This window comes from Cottoperca gobio, chromosome 15, assembly GCF_900634415.1.
Source record: "Cottoperca gobio chromosome 15, fCotGob3.1, whole genome shotgun sequence".
NCBI lineage: Eukaryota > Metazoa > Chordata > Actinopteri > Perciformes > Bovichtidae > Cottoperca > Cottoperca gobio.
The window spans coordinates 14,309,221-14,333,879 of NC_041369.1; the positions used below are offsets into that span (position 1 = coordinate 14,309,221).

General features: G+C 41.3%; 1 protein-coding gene across 2 annotated transcripts in view; it reads left to right on the forward strand.

Moving 5' to 3' along the window:
• The first annotated feature begins 7,575 nt into the window (after positions 1 to 7,575).
• Positions 7,576 to 24,659, forward strand: part of mark1 (MAP/microtubule affinity-regulating kinase 1) — a 29,741-nt gene continuing 12,657 nt past the window's right edge. Inside the window, exons 1-3 of one of the 2 annotated variants that reach the window (XM_029449340.1) lie at positions 7,576 to 7,818; positions 10,465 to 10,665; positions 16,593 to 16,646. In XM_029449340.1, the coding sequence (XP_029305200.1) occupies positions 7,768 to 7,818; positions 10,465 to 10,665; positions 16,593 to 16,646 (306 nt within the window). In that variant the 5' untranslated portion in view covers positions 7,576 to 7,767. The remainder of the gene's footprint in view (positions 7,819 to 10,464; positions 10,666 to 16,592; positions 16,647 to 24,659) is intronic. The other variant, XM_029449338.1, reaches the window with a different exon arrangement.

Here is a 24,659-nt window from a genome sequence, read left to right on the forward strand (position 1 = left end):
GTGAAAACAATGCTGCTCTGCACTGTGCCTGCAACAAAGTGAACAAGATCTGACTTCATATACAGTGTAATGGCAAATGCAGTGGTTGTGTGAAATGCTCCGCTGCTCCTCCAATGCCTTTGGGAAAACGTGAGGATGATTTCATCTGAATATAACAATGATAAATGCAGTGAACATGATGCCCGAGCCATCATATCTATCTTATTTAAAGAGATCCAGAGGGGATGTAGAAATATAGTATGTTGAGTCAATGTGTGCTGAGGGACAAATGTGAATCCTGCACACACACACACACACACACACACACACACGCATATACACACAACATATTTAGATGTGAAATTGGTTGGGAGGGGTTTTATGGTAAGTTGTTACTCAATCATTCTGCTGTCTAGAGATTTAGTCAGAGCAGCGTTGGGACGTGTAAAATGATACACGATGTGTCATTGTTCCCCTAACCCCATCTTCAGCTCTCCGCTCATTGGAGCTCTGTGTTTTTGCTGTCCGTGCATGATTCAACCCCCAGGAGAAAACATTGCTCACCCACATTTTCTGTGACTCAACCATGTGCTAAACTACTTAAGAAGAGCAACATTTTCAGGTTCTCCTGCTTGATTAATATTCCACTCAGAGTATAACGGTGCAGATAATTAATTTAATCTCCCTGCATATAGCTAGACATTTCATTAATCATGGTTAGATTTCTGAAATACATCAAAGCCATAGTTATTGGATGGAGATCACAGAGAAGAAGAAAAAAGTCTTGTAAGTTTAATGTTGTGGTCCTCTCCTCACTACAGTATCCCAGTGATGCAATAGCTGTCCTTTTTCTTATTGTTTTCATACTCTGAACATGTTTGGGATCAGATCTTAGAGAACTGTTCATATTATACAGTTATGTATTTACACAGACAAGTTTAAAAAAAAAAAGCAAGTGGATATATCAGAATCAAGAGATTCAGGACATCCTCCAGGCTTCTACAGTACACTGCTTTCAGGTTCTTTATTCCAGTTAGGGAAGGCATACAGTACACGTGCAGTACAAATACATACAGTGCATTGCTGCCAGGGCCAGATTAACCTATTAACCTATGAGGCCAAGTTTAAAATGAGGTGTGGCCCCGACTATGCCCCCCCCCCACCCATTTCTCTGTAATTTATTTGTGGTATTTAGTACAATGCAGAGGCGTCCAGATTAGGTAGGTAGGAGTTACCTTTCATTTCAGTATATACTGTATGTTTGTGTTTTTTTGTGGTGCATACAGTAAAAACAAACAAATTTGCAATTATTTAAGTTACCACAAAATAATTGCCAGAAAACTTATGCATGGTCCCCTGAGGGTACCAGAGCAGTTGCCTGCTTTGCCTGGTTAGTAACTCAGCCTTGATTAGACACACTTGCAGTATGCATTATAATTAATACCAAGAAGATGAAATCCTATACGCTTTATTGCTAATTTTGCGATGCAGTGACAATGTTAATATGTTGATGTTTTGCAGGTATAGGCTGATGTTTACCATATTAGTTCAACATGTTAGCATGGTGACATTTGGAGACTCCAAACCACAGATATCAACCTCATGCAGGCGCCGGAGGAAACGTCATATGATCACTCATTCATTAGAATAGAGTGTCTGGGATCATTGAATATCTGTACGAAATGTAATGTCAAACCATCCAGTAGATGTTGAGATATTTCACAGGTTTAGTGAAAACTTTGACCTGCTCGTGGTTCCACAGGAAAAGTCAGGGTATCACCCAAGTGTGATTCATCCTCTGGGCACCATGACTGATATCTGTATAAAATTGAATCTATGCAATAGATGTTCGTGATATTTCAAATAGGACCAAAGTGAAGGACTGATACATTGCCATCACTATCGCCATGCAACTAGTGTGACTAAAAACACACCGAAAAAATGGGATGGTGAAACTGTCTTTACGGTGCAGCAACACTACATTCATTTAGACATTCACTGGCCTCAGAGTTATCCAGGTTTAACCCCAGGGCCTACATCAAACAAATGTTGTTGAAACTCAAATGATTAATCACTTCTAACTGAGAAATCACTCACAATCACTTCATAGCGTGCAGTTGCTTTATGTTCTCCTGTCTTGAGGTCTCTTTAGAGTGGGTGTCAGGGAGAGAGGTAAGAGGTGTTTCAATGGCGAGGGAAAGAGTGCACGAAGAGGTGAGAAATGAGCAGTTTATTGGATGGCATTTGAGATCGGAAAGATATAATGAGATGAAGTCACTTGTTAACGCTGGCAAAAAGTGCCACACGAGGGTGGCATAACCACACAAGGGCATTCACAGGGAGACACACACACACACACACACACACACACACACTCGCACGTCACTCAAGAAATCGCTCTCAAGGTAACAAGAAAACACACACGTCAAACAAATTAGCAGAACCAGCCGTCCATGCGTGCATGTTTGTGTATGTAAATTGTGAACTCTGTTGGTATGGTATGCTGCCTGGTGCCACTGCATGTGGCTGTTGAACACATGCCAGGTCGTAAACACTCCCTGCCTGGTGCCCAACCACAGATGTCATTTCAATCAGCCTTCAGTCAGGCTGAAAAAATAAATCCTGGAGGTCCATACCTGTGTGATTACATTCTCTAATTATAGTTTGGAGCAGTAACTCTGAGATGACTAAACGAGACGGGCCCTCAGGGTGTTGTGAATGTAATTATATCCTGACAATTAATAGGCCCGCTCCTCAGAGAAGAGTTTGTTACATGATGGCGTACCGGACCGTTTTTAGTTCGCCGGGAAAGCCTTTGAATTATGACATAATTACAAGGGAAAACATGATATACAAGGATGATAATTATCCCCAAGTACAGTAACCGTAAGTGGCGTTGCTTTTTATGATACAAGTTCATATAAAAGGGAAAAGTTTATATTTCTCCTCTGAGGGCCTGCTACACAGTGTTGTGTTTATCATTAGCTACTTGGTCAAAACAGGAAATATCTTGGACCTGGAGTGCATCATGTTAGGCCAAAGCTATGGAAGTGCTGGTTTATTCAGAGGAGGCTTGATCTGTTGCTATAGTACCGAGTATGAACACACACTAAGCAACATCTATCTAAGTTGCTGAAAAAAGGAAAAGTTAAACAGGCCATGCATGCACATAGTGGTATAATAATTAACACACATTAAGCACATGAAATGTATTGGCAAAACAATTTTTTACAACCTGGCAACACAAATCTTATAAACGATCTAGTTCTTGATCTAAAAATCATTACAAATGATTTAGTAATCATTAATAAATACCTTAGTTATGGCTTAAGGTACGGTTAATGGAAGTACGGAGAGATGGAGGGCGAGTCTGCCAGCTGGGATCTGATTGGTTTAAAGTCAAAGTGAAGCAGGACATGGTTAAAGGGAGATAATCCTATAAGGAGGGCCACTGCTAGAGGGGGGATCCTCATACACATGCTAACCTTTCCTTCATAAATAGCTGCATTATAGGTCCTCACTTTTTCAAGTCTGTCTTAAAACAATAGCCAGGTGCCTGTATGGACACTAACATGGTTTTGAAATAAAGAGAATTTGAAATAATCATTCCTCTTGTTCATACCGGCAAATTAAGAGTTTAATTCCTAATGTGCTTTCAATGTAAGTGATGGGGGGACAAAATGGGGGACAAAATCACACACACACAGTCCTTGTCTGTGTACAATTGTATTAAAAAATGTATCTGAAGCTAATAATAAGGCTTCAGAAGTCGGAGTTAGACAAATAAAGAGGCTATCTTCCAAATTTAAAAGTCTTTTTAGTATGCAATTCCCTGCCTCGCTCCCCAACAGGGGCAGAAAACAATCCAACGAAACATGCAGAAAAGACAGTTTTGCAGTTAAATTTTGAGCTTTTCACTTACACCCATTGCTCCTTGTCCACTTCCATTTGTCCCGCCCTGTCAGCTCACATCTGCCCTGGATTTTCAAGCCTTTTCATAGTTTCCACTTCCCTGACATCCCTCCCAATACAACAAATCGAGAGAGTACATGATGTGTGTGTTTGTGTGTGTGTACTGTATGTAGGGTGTGTGAGCACATGCATGTGTGACAGCGATGAAGACAGGCAAGCGGAGGGGAGGCCAAGGGTGGGCTGTTGACGTGCCAGTCAGTAATACTTTTCCTCAGGTTGAGGTGTGCTCACTGGGAGGGTGTGTTACTGCTGGAAAGCTCTGTAATGAACAGGAGGCTGGCTCTCTGCCTGATCAAATTCCACCGCAGCCTCATATCTATCTTGCCTTCCAAAAATGTTCAGCATACCAATGGGTTTTATTGACTTGTCAGAGCAGACAGCGGAGTGCAAGCTCTGCCTTGTAAGGTGTACAGTTAACAGGTTTCTAAAGCAGGAATGTCTGCTGATGACTTTTTATTTGTAACACCTTTTGGTGCTTTTAGCTCAAATTGATGAGTGGGGATCAGAGCTACAACATGTGCTAGGACAGTAGTATTAAAAATACAGAATTCAGACTATGACTGTATTTATCCAAACTGGACTTAATCATGTTGGCACATGTTTCTTTGAAATGAACTAGACCAGGAGTCTAATTTGAAGTAGCCCCAGTTTGTGTCTCACACGTATTACCATTACATTTTATTCACGGAGCGAAGCTATCAGTTTTCAGAAAAATAGATACCAAGAATGTCGTTTACCACATACGGCTGTCCTGAAGGTATTTCCAGAATCCTCAAAGACTCTTCAAACCATCTGGATGAAAAACATATTGTTTCTGCTGCACGATAAAACATATTTTAAACCTTTCCAAAGGTAGAATAAAAAAGGTAATATTTCTGGTCCTGCTGCATAGATATTGATATTGTGTCTGACAGTGTTAAAGAAGTGCAATGCTAAAATGATAATTTAATGTGAACCAAAAAACTCATTTGGATTATCTTTGTCTATATTGATGTTACTCTCAAATATTCTATATTTTCATACAAAATAATGCCTTCACATATTTCTTGTGTTGCACAAAAAGAGAAAGTGCACATTTCCACCACCTGGATAGGAAACATTGCAACAAATCTTTTTTTTTAATCGTGCAGTGAACAGAATATTGTTTAATTCAGGTGGTTTGAAGAGTCCCTAAAACCCTCAGAACAGCAGTAAGCCTTAAACAACCTTTTCACACATCTCATCACCAGGTTTTAAAAAAAAATGCTCTGCTCTGTACACAAATGTAATGGTAATACACACTGAATGTGAGAATGCAAAACTCTACAAAACATCTTCCTTCCTGAAGAGGCTGTTCATGGTATTTCCCACACTTCTGCAGGATGTGTGCAAACATTGTTACTGACTGGAAAGCAAGGCTTGACTTTCACTGGTGAAACTGAGTCAGGCTAAAAGTGCAATGGTAAAGTGCCAGTAGTGACAGATGCTACTCCACTATCTGTCTCATAATGAGTTTAGCCTCTCCCCCCTCGCCTTCTCTGTCTTTCTACTCTTTCCTCTCACCCCCTGTCCTGCAAATACAGTTAACTGCATGACCATCCGCGATGAATGGCGTTTAACAGCTGCCTCTTTTTTGATGGTTGCCTGTGAGAGCATGTAATTGCATTTGGCCCTGGGTGTACATGCACTCATTAAACCAGTGTCAGTGCCCATTACATTCCTCAGCAGTGCAACTCAGGTACAGAATGCAAATCCCAGACACGAACGCAGCGCTCTGTGAATGTTTTAGCACTAAAGACGAGGGCACTGGAGGCCTCAGCTCAATGCAAGGCCACAAGGGGAAAAAAAACAAAGTTGCATTGATTGTTTTTAGAGTGAATTTACCTTTCAAAGTGAAGCAGTCACATGAAGTCTCATGAGCACAAACACACATTTAATTATTTTTATTTCATTGCGTAAAAACTAAGTAAATGTTATCAAACCTAAAATAGATACTAGCAAAACATAGCCAAATATGTCAGTATTAGTAGTAAGAGGATGTGTCTTGCTGGAATAATTTAGCTGGTCCCAGTTGTTAGGGCTCAGAGAGGATAAGAGCTGCTATGTTGGGACCTGATCCATGCTGGGATCGGATGCAGAATTCCAAAAATGCCCATCTACATGCCAAGATTCAGTATTGGACCCCTTTTGTTTTCTTGAACCCATCTTGTCTCTGCATATTGTTCTGATATCTCTCCCTAAGAACATTATAAAGACAAAACATTTTTCAGTGAAGTTCATCTGAGCACTGAAGGAGGGTGTTGGTCTCTCTGAGTCGATCTGACAGAGCTGTAGTTTGTAAACTAAAATAAACTACAGATTCCTTAAAACCAAAATAACAGACCTAATGTTCTCAGTGGCTTTCAGGTCCTATATCCATCAGTTATTGTGATACGTTATGTCATGCTGTGTCCATTGTTATGGTTGGGGCCTCTCTGCTGTGTGAGACAAACCATCAGTCATGTAACGCCCAGGAAGGTGCAACTGTCTGCCCGAATTCCACAATAATACTGCACAGACAAAGAAGATGTGACATCTCATATAAGAGACTCAGTAATGGACATTAACTCCTGTTGCACTGCTTGTTCCTCATCACAATATAACTTGTCAGTGCAATAATGACTTATGAGACAGAGGATAAAAGATGAAGGTACTTTAAGACAAGATGAGCGATGGCATTATTTGTTTGGGCCCCACATGCCAAACACAGCAGATGTGTAACACACTGCAGGGGCAGCCTGACACCTAGTGGACAAACTGCGCATGCACACCTGCTCATCATCATCACTACACCCAGAAAAACCTAGATAATGACTTCATGGATGAGAAACACAAAATATGTCTCTAAGTAGCAGATAGTCGCTCATATTTAGTTCTCTTCTCACTCAAAACATTTATATTATCAAACATAAATAGAGAAACAATGAGGGGTGTAATGCTTTAATTGTCCAACAGATGGCAAAGTCTTTCCAGCTTGCTGTGTGACACAGGCCTCACCCTTGAACTAAGCCTCCCTCTGAACAAGGTTTACCACATTGTCATATTCAAACACACCACATGAAGTAGTAAATCACTGAGCTGTTACACCATTTCCACCCATAAAGTTGATGGACAGATCAAAAATAATATTACATTTATTGATATTATTCCAGGCATAATTGAGCCCTTTATTCAGGCATTCTACAAAACCACCTTAATGTGTTCCTAATGGGCTGCATGATAAAATATTTCTGTTTCTGTACACGCCCTATAGTTAGATCTGGCCTAAATCAGACAGACACTGCTTCAACTGTGTGCTTAACTGTTTTCTGGTGACTTGAATAATGAGCTTTAAAGAGGAGACAAAGGGAGAGTGTGTGTAGGAGAGAGAGAGAGAGAGAGAGAGAGAGAGAGAGAGAGAGAGAGAGAGAGAGAGAGAGAGAGAGAGAGAGAGAGAGAGAGAGAGAGAGAGAGATCCCTCCATCCTTCCTGGTGGGAGGTTTGAGATGCGCTGCGCAGACCCGTCCGCTACCGACGCATCTTCCTGGCCGGCCCCCCTCTCCCTCCCTCTCAGTCTCTCTTTCCTCCTTTTCTGTCTGCCACTAGCCTACCTGAGGGGAAGTGCACAAAGCCAATAAGAAAATCTGGCGTGTCGGCTGGGCCCTGCGCGCGCTATGCTGCGGTAAAAGGCCGCTGTTTGCGGTGTTTACAGGGGATGTAGAGAGGGACAGAGGCACCGCTCTCCACGACGGACCGCGCCGTGTCTGCTCTGCTCTGCCCAGCCCGCTGCATCGCTGAGCGGCCTGCAAAGCACACAAGATGTCGACCAGAACGCCATTGCCCACGGTGAACGAGCGTGACACCGAGAATGTAAGTGCTGTTATAAGGAGACACCGGTGTGATACTGTACGTAGTAAAGGGATAAAAATGACCTGGCTAACTGGCTATTTTGGCGCACTGCTCGGTGCAGGTTTGTGGCAGTGCTTTTGGGGGCTCGTGTTGCAGAGCGACTCGACCAATGAGCACTCCGGCTTTTTATCTTCTGTTCCCCCTCTGACGGGAATACAAGCACGGAGGCTAGAATAACCTAGAATATAGGTGCAGTTTGGTCATGTCTACCACAGTTTCTGTACACAATACCGCTAGCCTAAACAACGCACTGCGTCAGTATGCTGGCTTTAATGATACATGCGAAGCTTGAATGTTAATGTTGAGAATGAAAACGTTGCCTGTGTGGCCTGTGAAAAAATAGTGTTGCTCCACTCGTGCAACTGGGGGTATTTTCGAGTCCACAACGTCAATATTTAGGGAGGGTGGGGGAGGATGTTGCCCTACTTTTCAATGGCAACGCTTGGTAGCATCGCAATGTGACATCCATCACCTATTGGGCCTTGTTGTAACTGCACGCTCAGTGCTGAGGAGGAGGAGGAGGAGGAGGGCGCGTGTTATTATTCACCATTCTGCTGCCACGACACTGATCCAGACATGTATCTATTAACAGGCTAAAGCAATGGCTGGAGATGTCCCATTCATTGTGTGAAGGAATGTTTATGAACGGCCACCACGCTGCTCGCGCCCATACACTCGCGCGCTCACAAAGCACAGCATAACAACACAAATCTTTTGAGATCAGTCCAAATGAGGACTCCTGTGTGAAGGCTGACAGGCTCTGACATATCTAGGTTCGTCAAATATTTCCCTGGAAACAAGACGAGGCACAGACTAAAGCCTCCTTGGCTTATATTGTGTTACAAGCAGTGGAGACAGCTGGAAGCAGTCTTTTAAAGGTTATTCTCAGATAATAGAAACTTTTTTTTCTGGTTCTCCATTTCAGAGTATCTGGATTATTCATCTTCAGGTGATAACATTTCAAATGCAATTCCAAAGTTGTAACTTGATATCAGATCTCTGCTCATTCTCTGGCAATATTCTGAAATGCATCAGTGCTAATGTAACTGTCTAACAGTCTAATGCTGCTTTAAGTCTCATACACATAGACTGCTAGGCAGCTATTAAAGCTCTGCCTCAGCAGCACTGGCAGTAGCCAGCAAGCCTAGCCTGCCTCTGTTCGACTCCATCATGCAGCCCTAGGGCCCACTAGCAGCTGAACTGCATTGCATAACCGCTTATTACTCAGAGAGACGAGTGGCTTTAAGTGCAGCATATAGAAGAAGCTCTCTCTTGGCTTTCTTATTTTTATGTGTGTGATTGCGCAGGTGTGTGTTATTCTTTTAGTGTCCGGCCTCCCTGAAAACGTAACGTCAGTGTTTGGGAGTTAATGGATAGGCGAGTGAAACAAACTTTGTGTATTAATTATCAAGTGCTGCGTATCCAGATGCTCCTCGGTTAATTTACAGAATTTGGAGCCAGGCCGAGTTTGTGTTTGTGTGTACACGCATGAAGGATAAACTGGCCATGAGACAGATCTGATTTAAAGTTGAAGGACATAACTAAATTCACTCTAAATGTGGACATTTACCATCTGAAATACCAAGAAAGACACCGTGCAAGCTACTCTGCAATGGAGCTCTTAAAGAAGATTTTGGTGCATTAGAAACAAGTATGCTGAGTTTGACTGGCATCTAACCAAATAATTTTTCCTTTTCCTTGCCTTCCACACACACACACCACGTTGTGACACTGAGGGATTGTTTGAAACCTGCAGCGTAGCTCTCCCTCTGTCAGGACGTATGCTAGCTAAGGTGATGCACACCCTGCAGGGTGTAGTGTTTCCCCGGTGAAACGGGAGCAGGGGAGCCTGGGTAACCAGACCAAGGCTTTATTCTCTGGCTGGGTGTGGTTCTCAGGAGCAAAGGATCATGGGATCTCTGACCTGGACTGACATCAGCAGCTGTTGTGGAGGAGAGGAAACTGACCAGCAGAGACTGCGTGTAGCCTGTGCCAGCACTGTACTTATAGCAAGCTGTTCCTAATTCACCTTCACATGCCATATCACAGGAACACTTGTTGGTAACAGGTTTGGCCTTGGAGCCAGTAATATTATTATAACTCTTGACTCTGTACTTCACATCTTGTAGGTCTTCTCAATGTCAAAAGAGTTGCCTTCCTTTTTTATTGAATCTTGTCTTGTGGCTGATAGTTTCTTTTTGAGGTCAAGGTGTCACAGAGAGAGAGGAGGGAACCTGATTCTCTCCCACACAGTTCCTGTTTTGGCTTGTATGCAGAGTACTACTCTGTGTGTCTGCATGTAAATGTACAGCATATATCCTCACATGCACATGTGGAACATATGATTCTCTTCTTGAATCTGGATCTAGGTTAATGGGTTCATCTCTGATTGCACAGTGAATATCCCACCTTTGGCACACACAAACCTCCAATGCAGCATGCTGCTGCATTATGTGTGCACCCAAGAGGAATGGTTTTATGGTATTACTGTGTGTGTCACTGAGCCAGAGAGGTTCGGGGACTTGTAGTGTTGGTGTATAAATCAAAGTTCCTGATAGGGAATGATAATGTTGCCTGATGTCGACTTGTGTGTTTTTTTTCCTGCAGCACTCGTCGGTGGACGGCTTTGTTGAACCCCCAGTCCCGCCGTCAAAGTCTGCGAGTCGCCACAGCCTGCCGCGATGCCGCAACTCTTTTACATCCACAGAGGAGCACCCCCATATTGGCAATTACCGCCTCCTCAAGACTATTGGGAAGGGGAATTTTGCAAAGGTGAAGCTGGCACGACATGTCCTGACTGGACGAGAGGTGAGACAAGTTTATATTCATATTTTATAAATCAATTAGGTATTACTGTTTTAATACATTGTTCATCCCAAAACCTAATACGTCAGCCTCACTATTTTATTGCGACATGCTAAAAATTAGGGCTGCAGCATACTTTTACTTTCATTATCGGTTAATCTTCCAATTCTTTTCTCGATTAATCAATATTACTTGTCAGAAAATAGTCAAACTTATCCGTCACAACATCCCAGAGCCCTAGTTGACATATTACTTGTGTAATCTGACCAGCAGTCTTAAAACCCAGAGATATTAGAATTACCAACAAGAACGACTTAGAAAACCATAAAATGTTCACATTTGAGAAGCTGGAAGCAGTGACTTTCTGGCTTCGCTTGCATGTGTGACCGTAATGCAAAGGAAGCTCACTTAAGAGAAAGTGAGATGATTCAAAGTGTACTTAAGGTCATCTCTCATGCGCTCATTTCTAATTTAAGTTGCAATTGTACGCATCCAGCAGGGAAACCAAAACGTAAGAATAAGATCTATTTGCTGCATCAACTCTTTCACAGAAGCGGGTATTTTGTATATGACACGTTGATTCATTCCAAGTTAAACCCAGTTTTTGGCCTGCTCTGACTCTCAGGAGAAAGAATTATCTCCTGCCATGAAAATATTGTACTTGACCATGTTAGTTCTCCCAGTCAGGTCAGGTCAACTCTGTCTTTCTGCCTCTCTCACACACACAGTCATACACTGCTAACCTGTCAGAGTGATAGACATCCTGCTTTGGCGTGTCGGTAATTAAAGCTCCTGTTTCCCTAAGGAGAAAACAATGACCTGCGATCTGTTCACTGTCTTTCACTCAGCAAGACCTGCAGCACTCACAGACGACGCTGATCCACCTCAGATATCTTCTCATGTCTACTGCTTAGCCACTGGCTTTAATCCTCTGAGTTTCATCATATTCTTGGTCATATCAGAGATCGGAGGGCATACATATTTTCCCAGGTCAAATCAATAACAGTTTGATCCATTCTGTGTCCTTTTAATGCTAATGTTAAACAGGCATATTGGGTATGCTGTCCACTGTTGGCTGAGAAGGTCAGCCGCCGCTTTGTGTGCCTGAGTGCCCTTGCTGGCTCATCAGAATGCAAAGACATGGATCAGAGTGAGAGAACAGGTGGAAAGAACATAACACACTAAAACCGATGCTATCTAAGCTCGAGCCCAGCAAGCCTCTTACTAACAAACATTCTTTCTCACATCTAAAACAAACAAAACAATGTAAATCTCAAAAAGAGCTCTGTGGAGACAGCAGCAGGTTGTAGGTGACTACAGGATGTGTGCACACATCACACTCACACACGTCAAACTCACTCACACACACACGCTCAGCTGCACTGATGGAAACAGTTGCCTCTACCAAATGCCCTCATCTCCAACCCACTAGGGAGGGCCGATGATACATTATTATTCATCCTTTTAATTAATCAATTTTCAGTGAAATGGTATCGTAATGATATGACCTCATCATGTTGTCGTCTAAAATAATTATTTTTACAAATTAGGTTTTTGTTTATGTGAAGTTATATCTGATGTAATGCATGATAGTGGAACAAAGTTTTACTTTGTCAATTACTTTTATTATTTGATATTTGATTTTGCTTACATGTACGTCATATTGTGATGTAAAGCAGTTTTATAAAAAACAGTATGTTGATTAGGGATGCATCTAGGAATTATTATATAGATTAATCTGCAGATTGTTTTATCAATTAATTGATTAATCGCTTTGTCTTTAAAAGGAATGAAAATAGTAAAAAAAAAAGCCCATCACAACTTCCCTAAACTCAATGTTTTCAGTTTACTGTCAATTTCTCACAATTTAGAAAACTGGAACGAGGGACCTATTAGGATTAATCGATTTTACAAAAATGATTTCCCATTCATTTTTTTCCGAACAGCCAATTGATTATCGACTGCTGCAGCTCTAATGTTGATACATACAAGGAATTTGCATCCGGTTTTCAGTCGCTCTTATGCACTCACACGCAGAACAAATGTACTGAAAGAACCAAATATAGACATACAGCTAAACAAAGACAACAAAGCCAAGAAAAGATTAAGCAAACATGAAGATACAGATTTTATGTGACCGGTAGTTATGAAAACTGGTAGATATTAAAAGAAAAGTTAAATCTAGGGAGGTCAATTTCACTTTAATAGCCAATAAAAAAAATCACATTTGCCTTAGAGGACCTAAACATACGACAGTCTATCTTTAGACACTCAACCAGAATAAGAAAAATAGATTTTGTTAATACAGTAAAATTGTTACTGTATACTTTGTGTGTATGGTTCTGTATAAACTGTATGATGGTGTAAAGAATGCTGGAAAAAGTATTGTATGGTTAATTATTAGTTATTACTGTATAAACAAAGGTAGATTATGTGTGTCTATTGATGGATAGAGTATGCACAATACTTTCTAAGACATACGTTTGACAATAAAATAATATTATGTACATTCGGTATGTCTAGTCTCACATTATATATCAACAGTAATGCCTTTCTTTTCTGTGTATGAGAAGCATCTCTGCTGCAGTAGTTCTTTTTAGCGTGCAGAGTTCATGACCCTGTTGTATAAAAAGAGCTCAGGGGGAAATAAAAGTGTAGAGGAACATGTAAATCTCGTCAGCTCACAAGTGATGTTATATGACTAAGTTCCCCCCCCCCCCCCCCTGTGTCCTCTAGCTGAATATTCATGTGCACGTGTTTGAAATGCCCGCGCGATCACAACTCACTGCATATGGTGAAGAGCATATGGGCTGTGTGTTTTGAACGAGCTGAATAATTAAGAGTGATGTTCGTTGCCCTTCTGTCACTGTGGAACTGAATTATTCACCCTCAAATCCATCAGACAGAAAACACATGAACACAGACACTGGCAGATGATGTGAGAGGGAAGTACAGCGTAGCGTAGAGGAAATGAATTTATCTGACTCGTGCATAGGGAATAGTGGAAGTTGGAACAATAGAGGGACACGAGGACAACTCCGACACCCGTAGGCATACATCAAAACACACACACACACACACACACACAGGCGGGGGGGGGGCCTGTCTGCGCACACCTGCGTACTGCTGCGTGTCTACACTCAGCGAGCCTCTGCAGTCTGTCACTCCGCTCTCTCCTCTTTTTCTTTCACAGCCACCACTTTGCTGTCATTCTGGAGTTTAGTTTAGTTTAGTTGAAATTAAATGCAACTTGATTTGTAGGTCTTAGGGAAACCCTGTTCGGGCTGAATAACCTGCATTCTCTCCGCCATGACTCAGCATTTGCTTTAGAGCTTTCCCTTTAACAGGTTGGGATTAGGGATTAGAGCCAGAGTCTGCATTCATTGAAGCATGCTTATTAAGCTCTCATAAAGCCGGAGTCACAGTAATGCTGCTATGATAAATTGTAATTAACACTTTTGTGGTATCATTAATCTCCAAAGGCAATTTCTCCTCTTCCTCCATTCTAAAGCGAGGTCCGAGGTCAATCTCTGTGTCAGGATCTTTGAACAGTTGAACATACAGGACGACAAAAGACAAAATGAGATACATTTACTCAAGTCTGGAGTCTTGATAGTTTTACAATGCAACACGTTCGAGATAGAGGACCTGCCTTCTGTTGGAAACGAACGACAAAGCAGCAGTAGGTGGAGCGGTAGCTCCTGATTTAGCTTTTTTACATTTGCTGTTATTATAAAACGTACCTTACATTTTTTACTAACAGTTATGTTAGCTGTATGTTAGTTGCCAGCATAGTGTATGATGAAGATCAGTACTTAGTTTATACTTCAGTCAATACATCGTATAGAATGGAAAACCCTTAATTCTTTGCTCAACAGCCTTTTATCATCTTAATAGTATCGAGTCAAGAGGTTGATAAGTAATGTGGAATTTTATTGACATAAAAAAAAAAAGGTTCATAGTCGATTCAAAGCGGGGACATTGTTGTTGTTACGTTCTAACATCTTTGACCACGAGGCAACCCAACTGGGTTTTTTTAGCTGCAAAATGTCCATTCACAATTTGAACGATACTAACACTGTGACCCATCCCACATGTTGTACTTATACTATAGAAATATATACTCTGCACTAATTGATTACATGGTATATTATATACATGCAGTTTAAAGTTTCCCTGTGGAGATGCCGCCCGACTAGGTGGAAGTGCTACTCTTGGCGTTGCACACTGTTCAAAATTGCCACAGAGCGTTGCGCTTAAAATTAAAAGTATTTGACCTAGATTGCCGCTAACCTTTCAAAGCGCAACCAATGAGATGACAACTTCATGTAACGTAGTCAGAACTGGCACAGGCAAGCAGGGGAGGTAACCATAGAAACAAAACTAAGTCGCTGCCTTCACTGTGAACATTTCCTATCATCATGTGAAGGCAGCTCAACACTGGATGTAAACATAACTGTTTGTTTACAATAGAGCTGCGTCGATCAACAACAAAACAATATTTTTCTCTCTTTTATATCATAATAATCTGAATATCTTTGGGTTTTGGACAAGACATTTAAAGACATCCCCTTGGAGATACTGGGATGAACATTTTTCACTATTAATCTAGAAAATAATCTGCAGATTTATCAAAAATGAAAGTAATCTTTAGTTTTAGCCCTCGTTCAGTAAATATCTAGTAAATATCAGAATGCCTGGTTAGCATCAGCATTGTGAGCATTTAGCTCAAACGTTCAGTTATTAGGCATAAGTTATGTTATGGAACAACAGTGTCCCATCAACAGCCACATAAAAAAAATCAAGAAAGTATAGTATGCTTGTTGTTTTAAAATATGGTTTCATACTATGTTATGTTATTTCATTGGAACTACGTTACTATAAAACAGCTTGAATCCGATTTTTGTTTCTGCTGACAACAAACCCTGCAACGGAGAATAAACATCAACACATTTAATCTTGTGAAACGGTCTGAAAGGACATAGTTGAGGAGTCTAAACTCTCCCCGAGGCCCAAAGAAGCCATGCAGCTCCAAAGTAGTTTGAACTAACTGGGCTTTTCTTAGAGCACCCTCTCAGCAAGGTTGAAAGAAATGTTGTGGTAATTGCCTTTTGCCACAAACTGGTGACATTCATAATTAGTCAGCCATTATTAAGTCTGTGTAATAAAACTATAATTAATGTTTAATAATTCTGTGCAACACAATAGACCATATGTAATATTTTAGTGAAATTACATCATATTGCAAAACTGCTCTGTCAATCACTTATCAGCATAATGCATGGGCTTACTGTTGAGTCTGCAGTGTGCTCAGCTAGCTGCTTTGTGAAAGCTGCTGAGCTCTCAGAAAGTGAGGGGAGCAGGTCTCTTCCAGTGTGCACTTTGAGGGTGATTATTGAGATGGATGGCTCAGACTGCTGCCTAGCAAGATCTGCCCTGCCAAAAGTACATCATCGAGCTGCACTTATATACTAACATTGGCCAGGCTGCCAGGGACAGTAAGACTGTCAGTGGGTGCACTTACATATACTGTAAGCGCTTCTGTGTGTAATGGGTCGGTCTTGTTTTATATCAGAGCTGCAAAGATTTGTTGATCAATCGATTTGACAGAAAAATAACTATTTTGAGAATCGATAATTAATTTTAAAAGTAATTTTTCATTCAAAAATGTCAGAAAATGCTGCAAATACGGAGATTTTCTGCTTTTCTTTGTTATATATCATATTAAACTTAACATCTTTGGATTCTGAAGTGACAAAACAAGACATTTTAAATACATAATGAGGATTGTTCATTTCAACACAAGCTTTCAACTGTGCAACCCAAACATAAATAAAAAACTAGAAGTTTTGACATCTTGGTTATCTTTCATCTCTACATCTCTACATCTCTCCCTCTCTGTCTTTGTCTTCCTCTTCCTGTCTCTCTAGGTGGCGGTGAAGATTATAGACAAAACCCAGCTCAATCCCACCAGTCTACAGAAGGTGAGTCTGTGTTTTTTATGGCCACATGGTAACATTAATGTCTTGGTTACAGCGCTCATGGCTTTACCATTAGTCATTCCTGAGTTGGGACTGCTTTTGATTCTTTGCTCTTTGAACTCAGGATGTGCTGTTTTACATAATGTAATCAGATGAAGCCAGGAGAGACCACAAGGCTTGTTTAATCCCCCCCCCCCCCCCCCCCCCCCCTCTCCTCTTCACTTTCTGTTGGTATGTGGTTAGGAGCAGCTAAATATACCGCTGCCTGCCTGTTTGTCACTTACCCTTGTCTAGCAGTCATAACCAATTACAACGAAGGGTTTGGGCTCGTTTCCTGATTACTGTGTCCAAATCCAGCTCTTTTTGCTGATTAAACGCACTCACGCTCATACAATCCTCATGGTAGATTACACCATGTGAAAGGAAAGCGTCCGCCGCTACAGCATGAACAAGCATCACCTAATGTGAGTCTCAAAATAATGCAGTTGTCCAGCTGGCCGACAGGTTTTATTTTTGGTAGTCATGATATTATTGCAGCTTGGCTCACCTTAGCTCCTCTTTTAATTTAAGTGTTTCGTAAAGGATGAACAAATTGCTAAGCAATCGCTGCGGTGACTCATTATACTGTAATAAATGGGCAGTATAACCACCACACCTACATAAACGGCAGTTGATGTCTTGATGGAGCTCTCAACTACTATCTCACTGAAAGTCGCCGGGTGAGAAAATATTGCTGCAGCAAGCAGTTTTTATGGCAAAATAATAACAACAATTAGCTTCCAAAAATGTCTGCCAACCCAAATGGGTTTGAGTGGAGTGAACTCAGTGAGTGTAACTGGAGGAAATGAAGTCTGGGCTAATCAAACACGGTATAATTGTGAACGAGCTAATGGGAGACAAATTACAAATTTGGTTCTTGCCGTTCCAACTTGTAATTACATCTATAAAACAAGAGTATCGGGGCATTTTCTAGCATGATACTGCTTTCCGACATTCGAGCAAATCTGTAATTGTCTTGGATCTTAATGGGATCTGACGGCAATTCTTCAGCCAATCAGTGCGAAGACGCCGTGAGAATTTCAAGCTTCCATGTTCTGTCCTCATCTAATCTGACTGAGATCAATTTCATTGTGCGAGCTCTTTTGTTAAACAGGTGTGTGTGTGTGTGTGTGTGTGTGTGTGTGTGTGTGTGTGTGTGTGTGTGTGTGTGTGTGTGTGTGTGTGTGTGTGTGTGTGTGTGTGTGTGAGAACTCTGAATATAAACTGACTTCTCTGATTTGGGTCTTGTCTTGGTCATGAGGTGTTGTCCGCTGCCTGGTGATGGGCAGGGCAGACAGATCATGTGAGACTGCCGACCAATCAGGATCTCTCTGATCAATTATTCAGTGAGCCTTTCAGATGTCAGCTGCAGAAGACCTGAGAGGGTCAATATGGAGATCTTGTGGTTTTTCATGGCGGATGAGCTATTATTGGTGTAATGGCCTCTATGAATGTTGATGTACACGTGTGTATCGGTATCTGAGTGTAAAGACATGCTTACCTCTCGATGGTGCTTATGTAGTTTGATATTTTGATGCCCTCTGCTCTGCACTATAGATTGCTGTAATGGTATACAGAAGTGCCATCTGCAATGCAGAAGCTCGTCTTTTAATGCAGCAGTCGTCTCCTGGATCAAATCGATTCTCTCATTGACTCAGTGTGTCCTATGCTATCCTTGTGAAAGCTCTACTATGGATGCATTAAAGCAGGGGTGGGGAACCTTTTGACTATAAAGGGCCATTTTATTTTTACAACATCCTTCGAGGGCCGTACTAATTATTGAACTCATAACCTCATTTTTTACATTAATTTCACCTTTCTTTTATGCTGTGCAAAAAAAGCAACTTTTTTATCCATCTTTCTGTTTTATCAGAAATCCTTTATTAGTCCCACAACGGGGAAATGTATCTTGTCACAGCAAAAGAACATATGAAGTAAAAAGTCAGTACACAATAATTAAATATAATAAAAAATAATATAAGTACCAAGAGGTTGATAGAAAATAAAGTGAGTATTGCACATGGCAGTGATAACTGCACAGCAGTGGTGGAACAGTCTGATCTTGGTGTGGTGGTCTACCTCTCTATCTCTCCATGTTTGTATGTTACGCTCTGCAGAGAGCTGCTTGTTGGGCCAAACTCCGCCGAAGAGCGTTAACTTTATCGACCTTTCTGCTCGTGCAGTTCGGCATGTTTCGTGCTGGAATGACGCTCGCGATTATTTTGCATCACCTCAAGTACGTCCGCACAAACTAGACACACTGGCCTTTTACTTCCACAAAGAAATAATCGTTTGTCCATTTCTCCTGGAAAGTGCGACGTTCCGCATCCAGCTTTCTCTGTTTTACACTCGCCACGCTGCGTTCACTGATGACAATAACCGTCTCATTTAAAATTTAAGTTTTTTGACATGATGTGACCACGTGATGACACGTTCCGCTCGTGTTGTGTTCAAGGACCCTGACCTTGGCAAGGAAAAACAGTCAGTCGCCCGTTTAAAATATTGCCGTCTAGTTTGTTTTTTGCTAGTGGATTTTTATGGGTGCGTTTTACAAATTACCTCGAGGGCCGGATCAAATGGTCTCGCGGGCCGTATACGGCCCGGAGGCGGGAGGTTCCCTACCCCTTCATTAAAGGAAACGTCCACCTTACTACAGGTTTTGCTTGGTTACTCTTGTGACATTGGATCGGCCAAATAATATCTGGGAAGAATCAAGTCAATCAGTGGTTCTCATTCCTGTTGTTTGGGGTTCATAGTAATCTTTTTATCACGGCAACAGCATATATCACAATACAGTAATTTTCTTCTTTTATTTCAAACTTCCATAGAAACAAAAACACCTGCCTCACATGAGACGACACAAGTTAAAAACACTGAAAACATTAAAATTCCTGAGAACAATAATTTCAAGTGTTACAGGTTTTAAGGTTAACAGGGTGCAAATAAATAGTACCAGCCTGACTTCAGTCAGTGCAATATATAAATTACACACTTATTTTAGAGCATACCAAAAGAAAAAAAGACTTGACTTTTCATGCAGGATTTGAGAAGCTGACAAACCCTGTCAAAATAAACTACAGTGTGAAACGTTTGGTAATCTTTTAACCCGAGAAAACCGCCATATCGCCCAACACTAGTTCAAAGTGCTGCTGTTGGCCAGATAATTGCAGTTAATGGAAGTGATTTTCAGATTGGATATAATATAATAATAATAAGAATTGAAGATTCTTCAGAAGCAATGTGGTTAATTTCATGCACTCCAACAATCTTCATATTTAATGTAATAAAAAATATAAATAGTTAAATTGAATAAATTCATTTGTAAATCTTGTTTGGTTCATGTTCAGAAGTCTAGACTGAATTTCACTACACTCTCTGAGGGTGTCATGGGGTGATATGCTTTGTGTTCCCATCGTGACTCTCACCCTGGGAGAGCAGCAAGAAAATGTAATCATGAACGGTTGTAAAATTGAAGAAGTCCATCACAAATTCTGTTTTAGGATGGATTTTCCCCCACTCACAGCCATCACAAAGTAGTCCTAGTAGTTCTGCAGCACAGTTTCTTGGGCAACGAATCGATCATACCACAGTACCACCATTTCATGGTTTAAAAAGCCATTCTGTGTAGCTGAGCAGGCTATTTCTAGAGGCAGATATAAACAACAGACTGTCTTAATTGTTGATTCAGTGACTCAGGCGTTTCACATGCGTGAAGAGCAGAGGTTGAAAGATTTTCTGTCGTCAAAGATGACCTTCTCTTGCTCTGCATTTTGTACTGATGCTAAACGTGGGAAAATGTAACCGATTTTACAGTTACCTATAAACGGTATATTAAGTGTTGTTTTTTATTTATGACCCTGTTTGTTTGTCAGTGTGGGTGAGTGAGGTTTCAGAGGTCTGATCTGGCCACATCACTCCTCCACTCACTGTTAACGGCAACTCTTTCATGTTAGCCCGTCAAAATGCCAATGATCTCTCTCTTTTTATAGTCCCAGAGGAGCCGGGCTGTGGGCGCACCATCTGGCACTGTAGGCACAGCTAGAGCACTGGCAGATCTTACACAGCCATACACACAAGAGCATATGCATCACGCAGACATTTGAAGGAAATACTTTGGTTTATGCTGAAGGCTCTAGCTGGCAGAACCTCTGTTGTTTTTACGTTTCAGTCACATTTGGCAACATTTCACACGCATGGATGCATTTCTGTACCTGTTTGAGCCATTAATTCACACATACGCATTCAAACATCCTCTTATCTCCGATTTAGAGTGGGCTTCACATCGTAGAGATGAAGTCTTAAAACCTCTGTTTTTATCACTTCTGTGCCTTATCGTTGTCAGCCTTGTGTTACCCTCTGATTATTTGATTTTATAAAGAGGTTAGCAGAGGTCAGAATGAGTCATGGGGCTAGAATGAAGCTCTGGTCTGTTCCTTTATGGCCCATTGGCGCTCTCTGCCCTGGTGTGACTTTGTGGTGGTTTCATTGTAAAAGGAAATGAGGTCAGCTGAGCTTCCAAAGCACCTCCTTAGATCCGCCACAGGAAATGCATCACATGTCATTGTGGTCAGGGATGTTGACGTTGTCAGGGTTTTTAGGCATTTTAGCCCTAAAATAGGCCTCTCCGTTAATCCCCTCTTTCACTGAGCAAACACTGCTCTCATCCCACCATCCCATCGCTCTCTGTCTCTTTCTAATCTGTAAATAAGAGTTTTCATCGCTTCAACAATGGCATCAACGGAATATTAAAGGTTATATAATCGACCAGTCAGATATGATAGATGTGCTGTTTCAGACTAAATTAAACCCGTGGTGTTACAATGCAACGCATTCACATTTGGAAAAGATAGAGCCGTGACGCAAAACAGGCCGCCGAAAGTGATGGGAATAAATGAAGCGAAAAGAAACACTGGCAGCTTTCCTGAAAATTTAAATCTCTTTTGTTGTGGCTCCGAGCCACAGTGCTGAACTATCTTATATCTTGAGTGCTGTCAGAAACATACTCTGATTCAGTGTGTATTTTTTCTGCCAGTTGCAAAAAGCCCACCATGGGGGTCAAGCTCTCTTAATGGCTGTTGTTTATGTCTGTCTTGTGCCTGCCACTCTGCATTAGCCAATGAAATGCTGTCAAGCCCATGGACTACAAGAGCTTTGGTCTTGTTCAGATGAGTGGAATGTGATTGGACGGACAGCACTGTTGTCCGAGGTGAATCATGAAACAAATCAAATGTTGAGGCTGCTAATATATGCATGCATTTACATGTTAATGGATGAATGTCATCAGCGCTTTGATTTAGAGTTAAAGTGGGCTATTTGGTATGAATCAATTGTGCCTTGGTGTTGGGGAGAATGAATATGAGGTGGCACATCTTTGCAGAAGCAGAGAGACGGGGGGGCTATTTTCAGCACCTCAGGAGTCGAGGACAGGACAGTTTGTCTGAATGTCAGTGACATGTTCGATCCCCCTCTCTGTTCCCTCTTTGTCTCTCACTGTCTTCCTTTTGACAATCAGCAAGCAGTGGTTATTTACTGATATGCGGTTTTGAAATGCTCTTTGTGCGTATGAAAACATGCGCACACACTCATTAGAGGGACGAGGGCTTCCAGGCTACTCATCCTATCAATAATCTCCATGTTGAATGAGCAGCTGTGCTACTGTGACTGAAATAGTCCAGCCAGTTCCTGTAAGTGTTCCCAGTCTGATATCTGCTGTTTTGCTCCTTCTGCATGGGGACTCTGCAGTAATTAAGGCTAGTTGGGGAGTCTGGGTGCCCCTGGGTGGCTGGAAGTAGGTCACTGGCACAGACTACTGAGATTCAGGCGCATTAGAAACGGTGTGTTTTTATGTTTGTGATACACATTTTGTTTTATCAGCTATTCTTGTAATCTTTTTCCTCAATCACTGTCTAAATTCATCATCTGAACAGACCATTTTTTATTCATTTTAGTTTGAAAGAAAGTCATTTTGCCTCAAAGGAAGTAGGCCCGAATATTTAGTACTCCCACCTTTTCCAGAACCACATTAAAAAACTGCTTAATGCCACGCTGTGACTCCCCGGGATGCCTGCAGATAGTATTGATATTAATACCAGACTGGATCAAAGATCCCACACTCATTATCTTCTGTCAGCTTCCATGGTAGCTACATCCCTATTGAGCTTTTATTGACAGGGACTGTGTTTGTTGTCATCGTTTTCCCAGCCCTTCTCAGATTTGTTCTAATTTTTGTTTGCAAGTGGCTGCACGCGTGCTTCCCATGTGAAGGGCTTTAGGGCAATGACGCATACGAGAGAGTCAGAGAGGGGAAGAGATGAGAGATGGAGATAAACACCGACTCTTTAGTCCATCACTCATTCAGAATAATAAAGGAGTCCTGACGTCACATGTTCATGCAAGTGAGTGGATGGATGCATTATATCTGAGGCTGTGACTTATGTGTTTATTCTTGTGTACTGCAGGACATCTTCTGGTTATCGTGACTCTAATTGACTGTGTTACCATGGGGGAACCTCTCAGGCCAACATGGCAGCTTATGAATATGGATCAGGGTTTGCCACACAAGAGGAGCGCTATTCTGAGGCATTCAGAAGTTGAAGATCTGTGTTGGTTCTGTAGCAAATTATAATGATGAAATATGCACGCACACACATCCCTTTTTAAAATGTCACGTTTAAAATGGACGGATAGATTACTTTATTTATCCCAACCAGAAATTGTAGTTTTGCAACAATCAAAGGAAGGAACCACTAAACAGATGTAGAACATTTTAAAGATCCACTGTACTCTACATCTATAAATACTGTATATAATGATAGTGCATGGTAATATAATGTACATGGTTAGTGCTTGTACAGCATATTACATATAATAAATAATATAACTGCAAGGTCTTATTGAGAGGAATCAGCAGTTGTGCACCAATGATCTTGACATTGAACTATGACAATATTCTGTTTGTACATAGAAGATTTGACCCTAGAACCTGTTCACACATGAGCTTATTTGTATTTATTTGTATTTAAAGGATGGGGGTGGGGAATTTTATATTTGTCTTACTGTCAACCTATCCCATGAAAAGACCAACAATATGTTTTAACTTCCCTACCATGTCTGTGGCACTTTACTTTCTAAAGCTGGACACTGTTGATTGTAGCAAATGATCCTCAAACAAGAGTAAATTGTGCAATCGTTGTGGACTATTTTCATCTGCGGATTAATACATATTTGTTGCTCCAGTGTGTACTTACAGCAGTAGGACAGTGTATGTGGGATTGATTCAACATAAACCACAGAGCCCATGTTGATGATCATGTAACAAAGGCAGATGTCACCCAGTGCAACAATGTGGATCACTAATAATGTTTGGACAACAATGGAGCTTTATGGTACAGAGGAATCGGCTATATCAGGTTTTGGCTGCACAGACAATACTTGTTAGTATGAAAAGAAATGTTGGTCTTTTTCTCAGATATTTTGACAAGAAAAATTGTAGAAGCCCTATTCCTTAAGCCCTCTGCAGCAGCTCGCTGTACGCTGCATGTGTCTGCTGGGTCTAATGAGATGAGAGGTGTCAGAAAGAAACCGAGAACAGAGGGAAGATTTACAGTGAGAAAGAGCACCTGCGTGTTGTTGAACCAGACAGTAGCTGAGAGGTCTCACAGAGTCGTGTCTGCTCACACTGGTATAATGGCTGTATTTCATGACCTAGAAACATTGACTATCCCAACACTTATGTAAGACCTAAAAGGCCATTTGAAAAGCCGCACGCACACACTGGTGTACACAAATGTGTACACACAGCTGCAGTGTCTACTCACATTTTTTATTTGACTTGTTCGATAATGACATAGAGTAGAGTGGTAGAGTAATCGTCAATTTTTTTATTTTAAAATAGACAGGAGATGAAAGCAGCATCACTCTGGACCTTTTTGCTTCATCAGAGTGGTCAGCAAATGGCAAAAATCTGTATCAGATAGC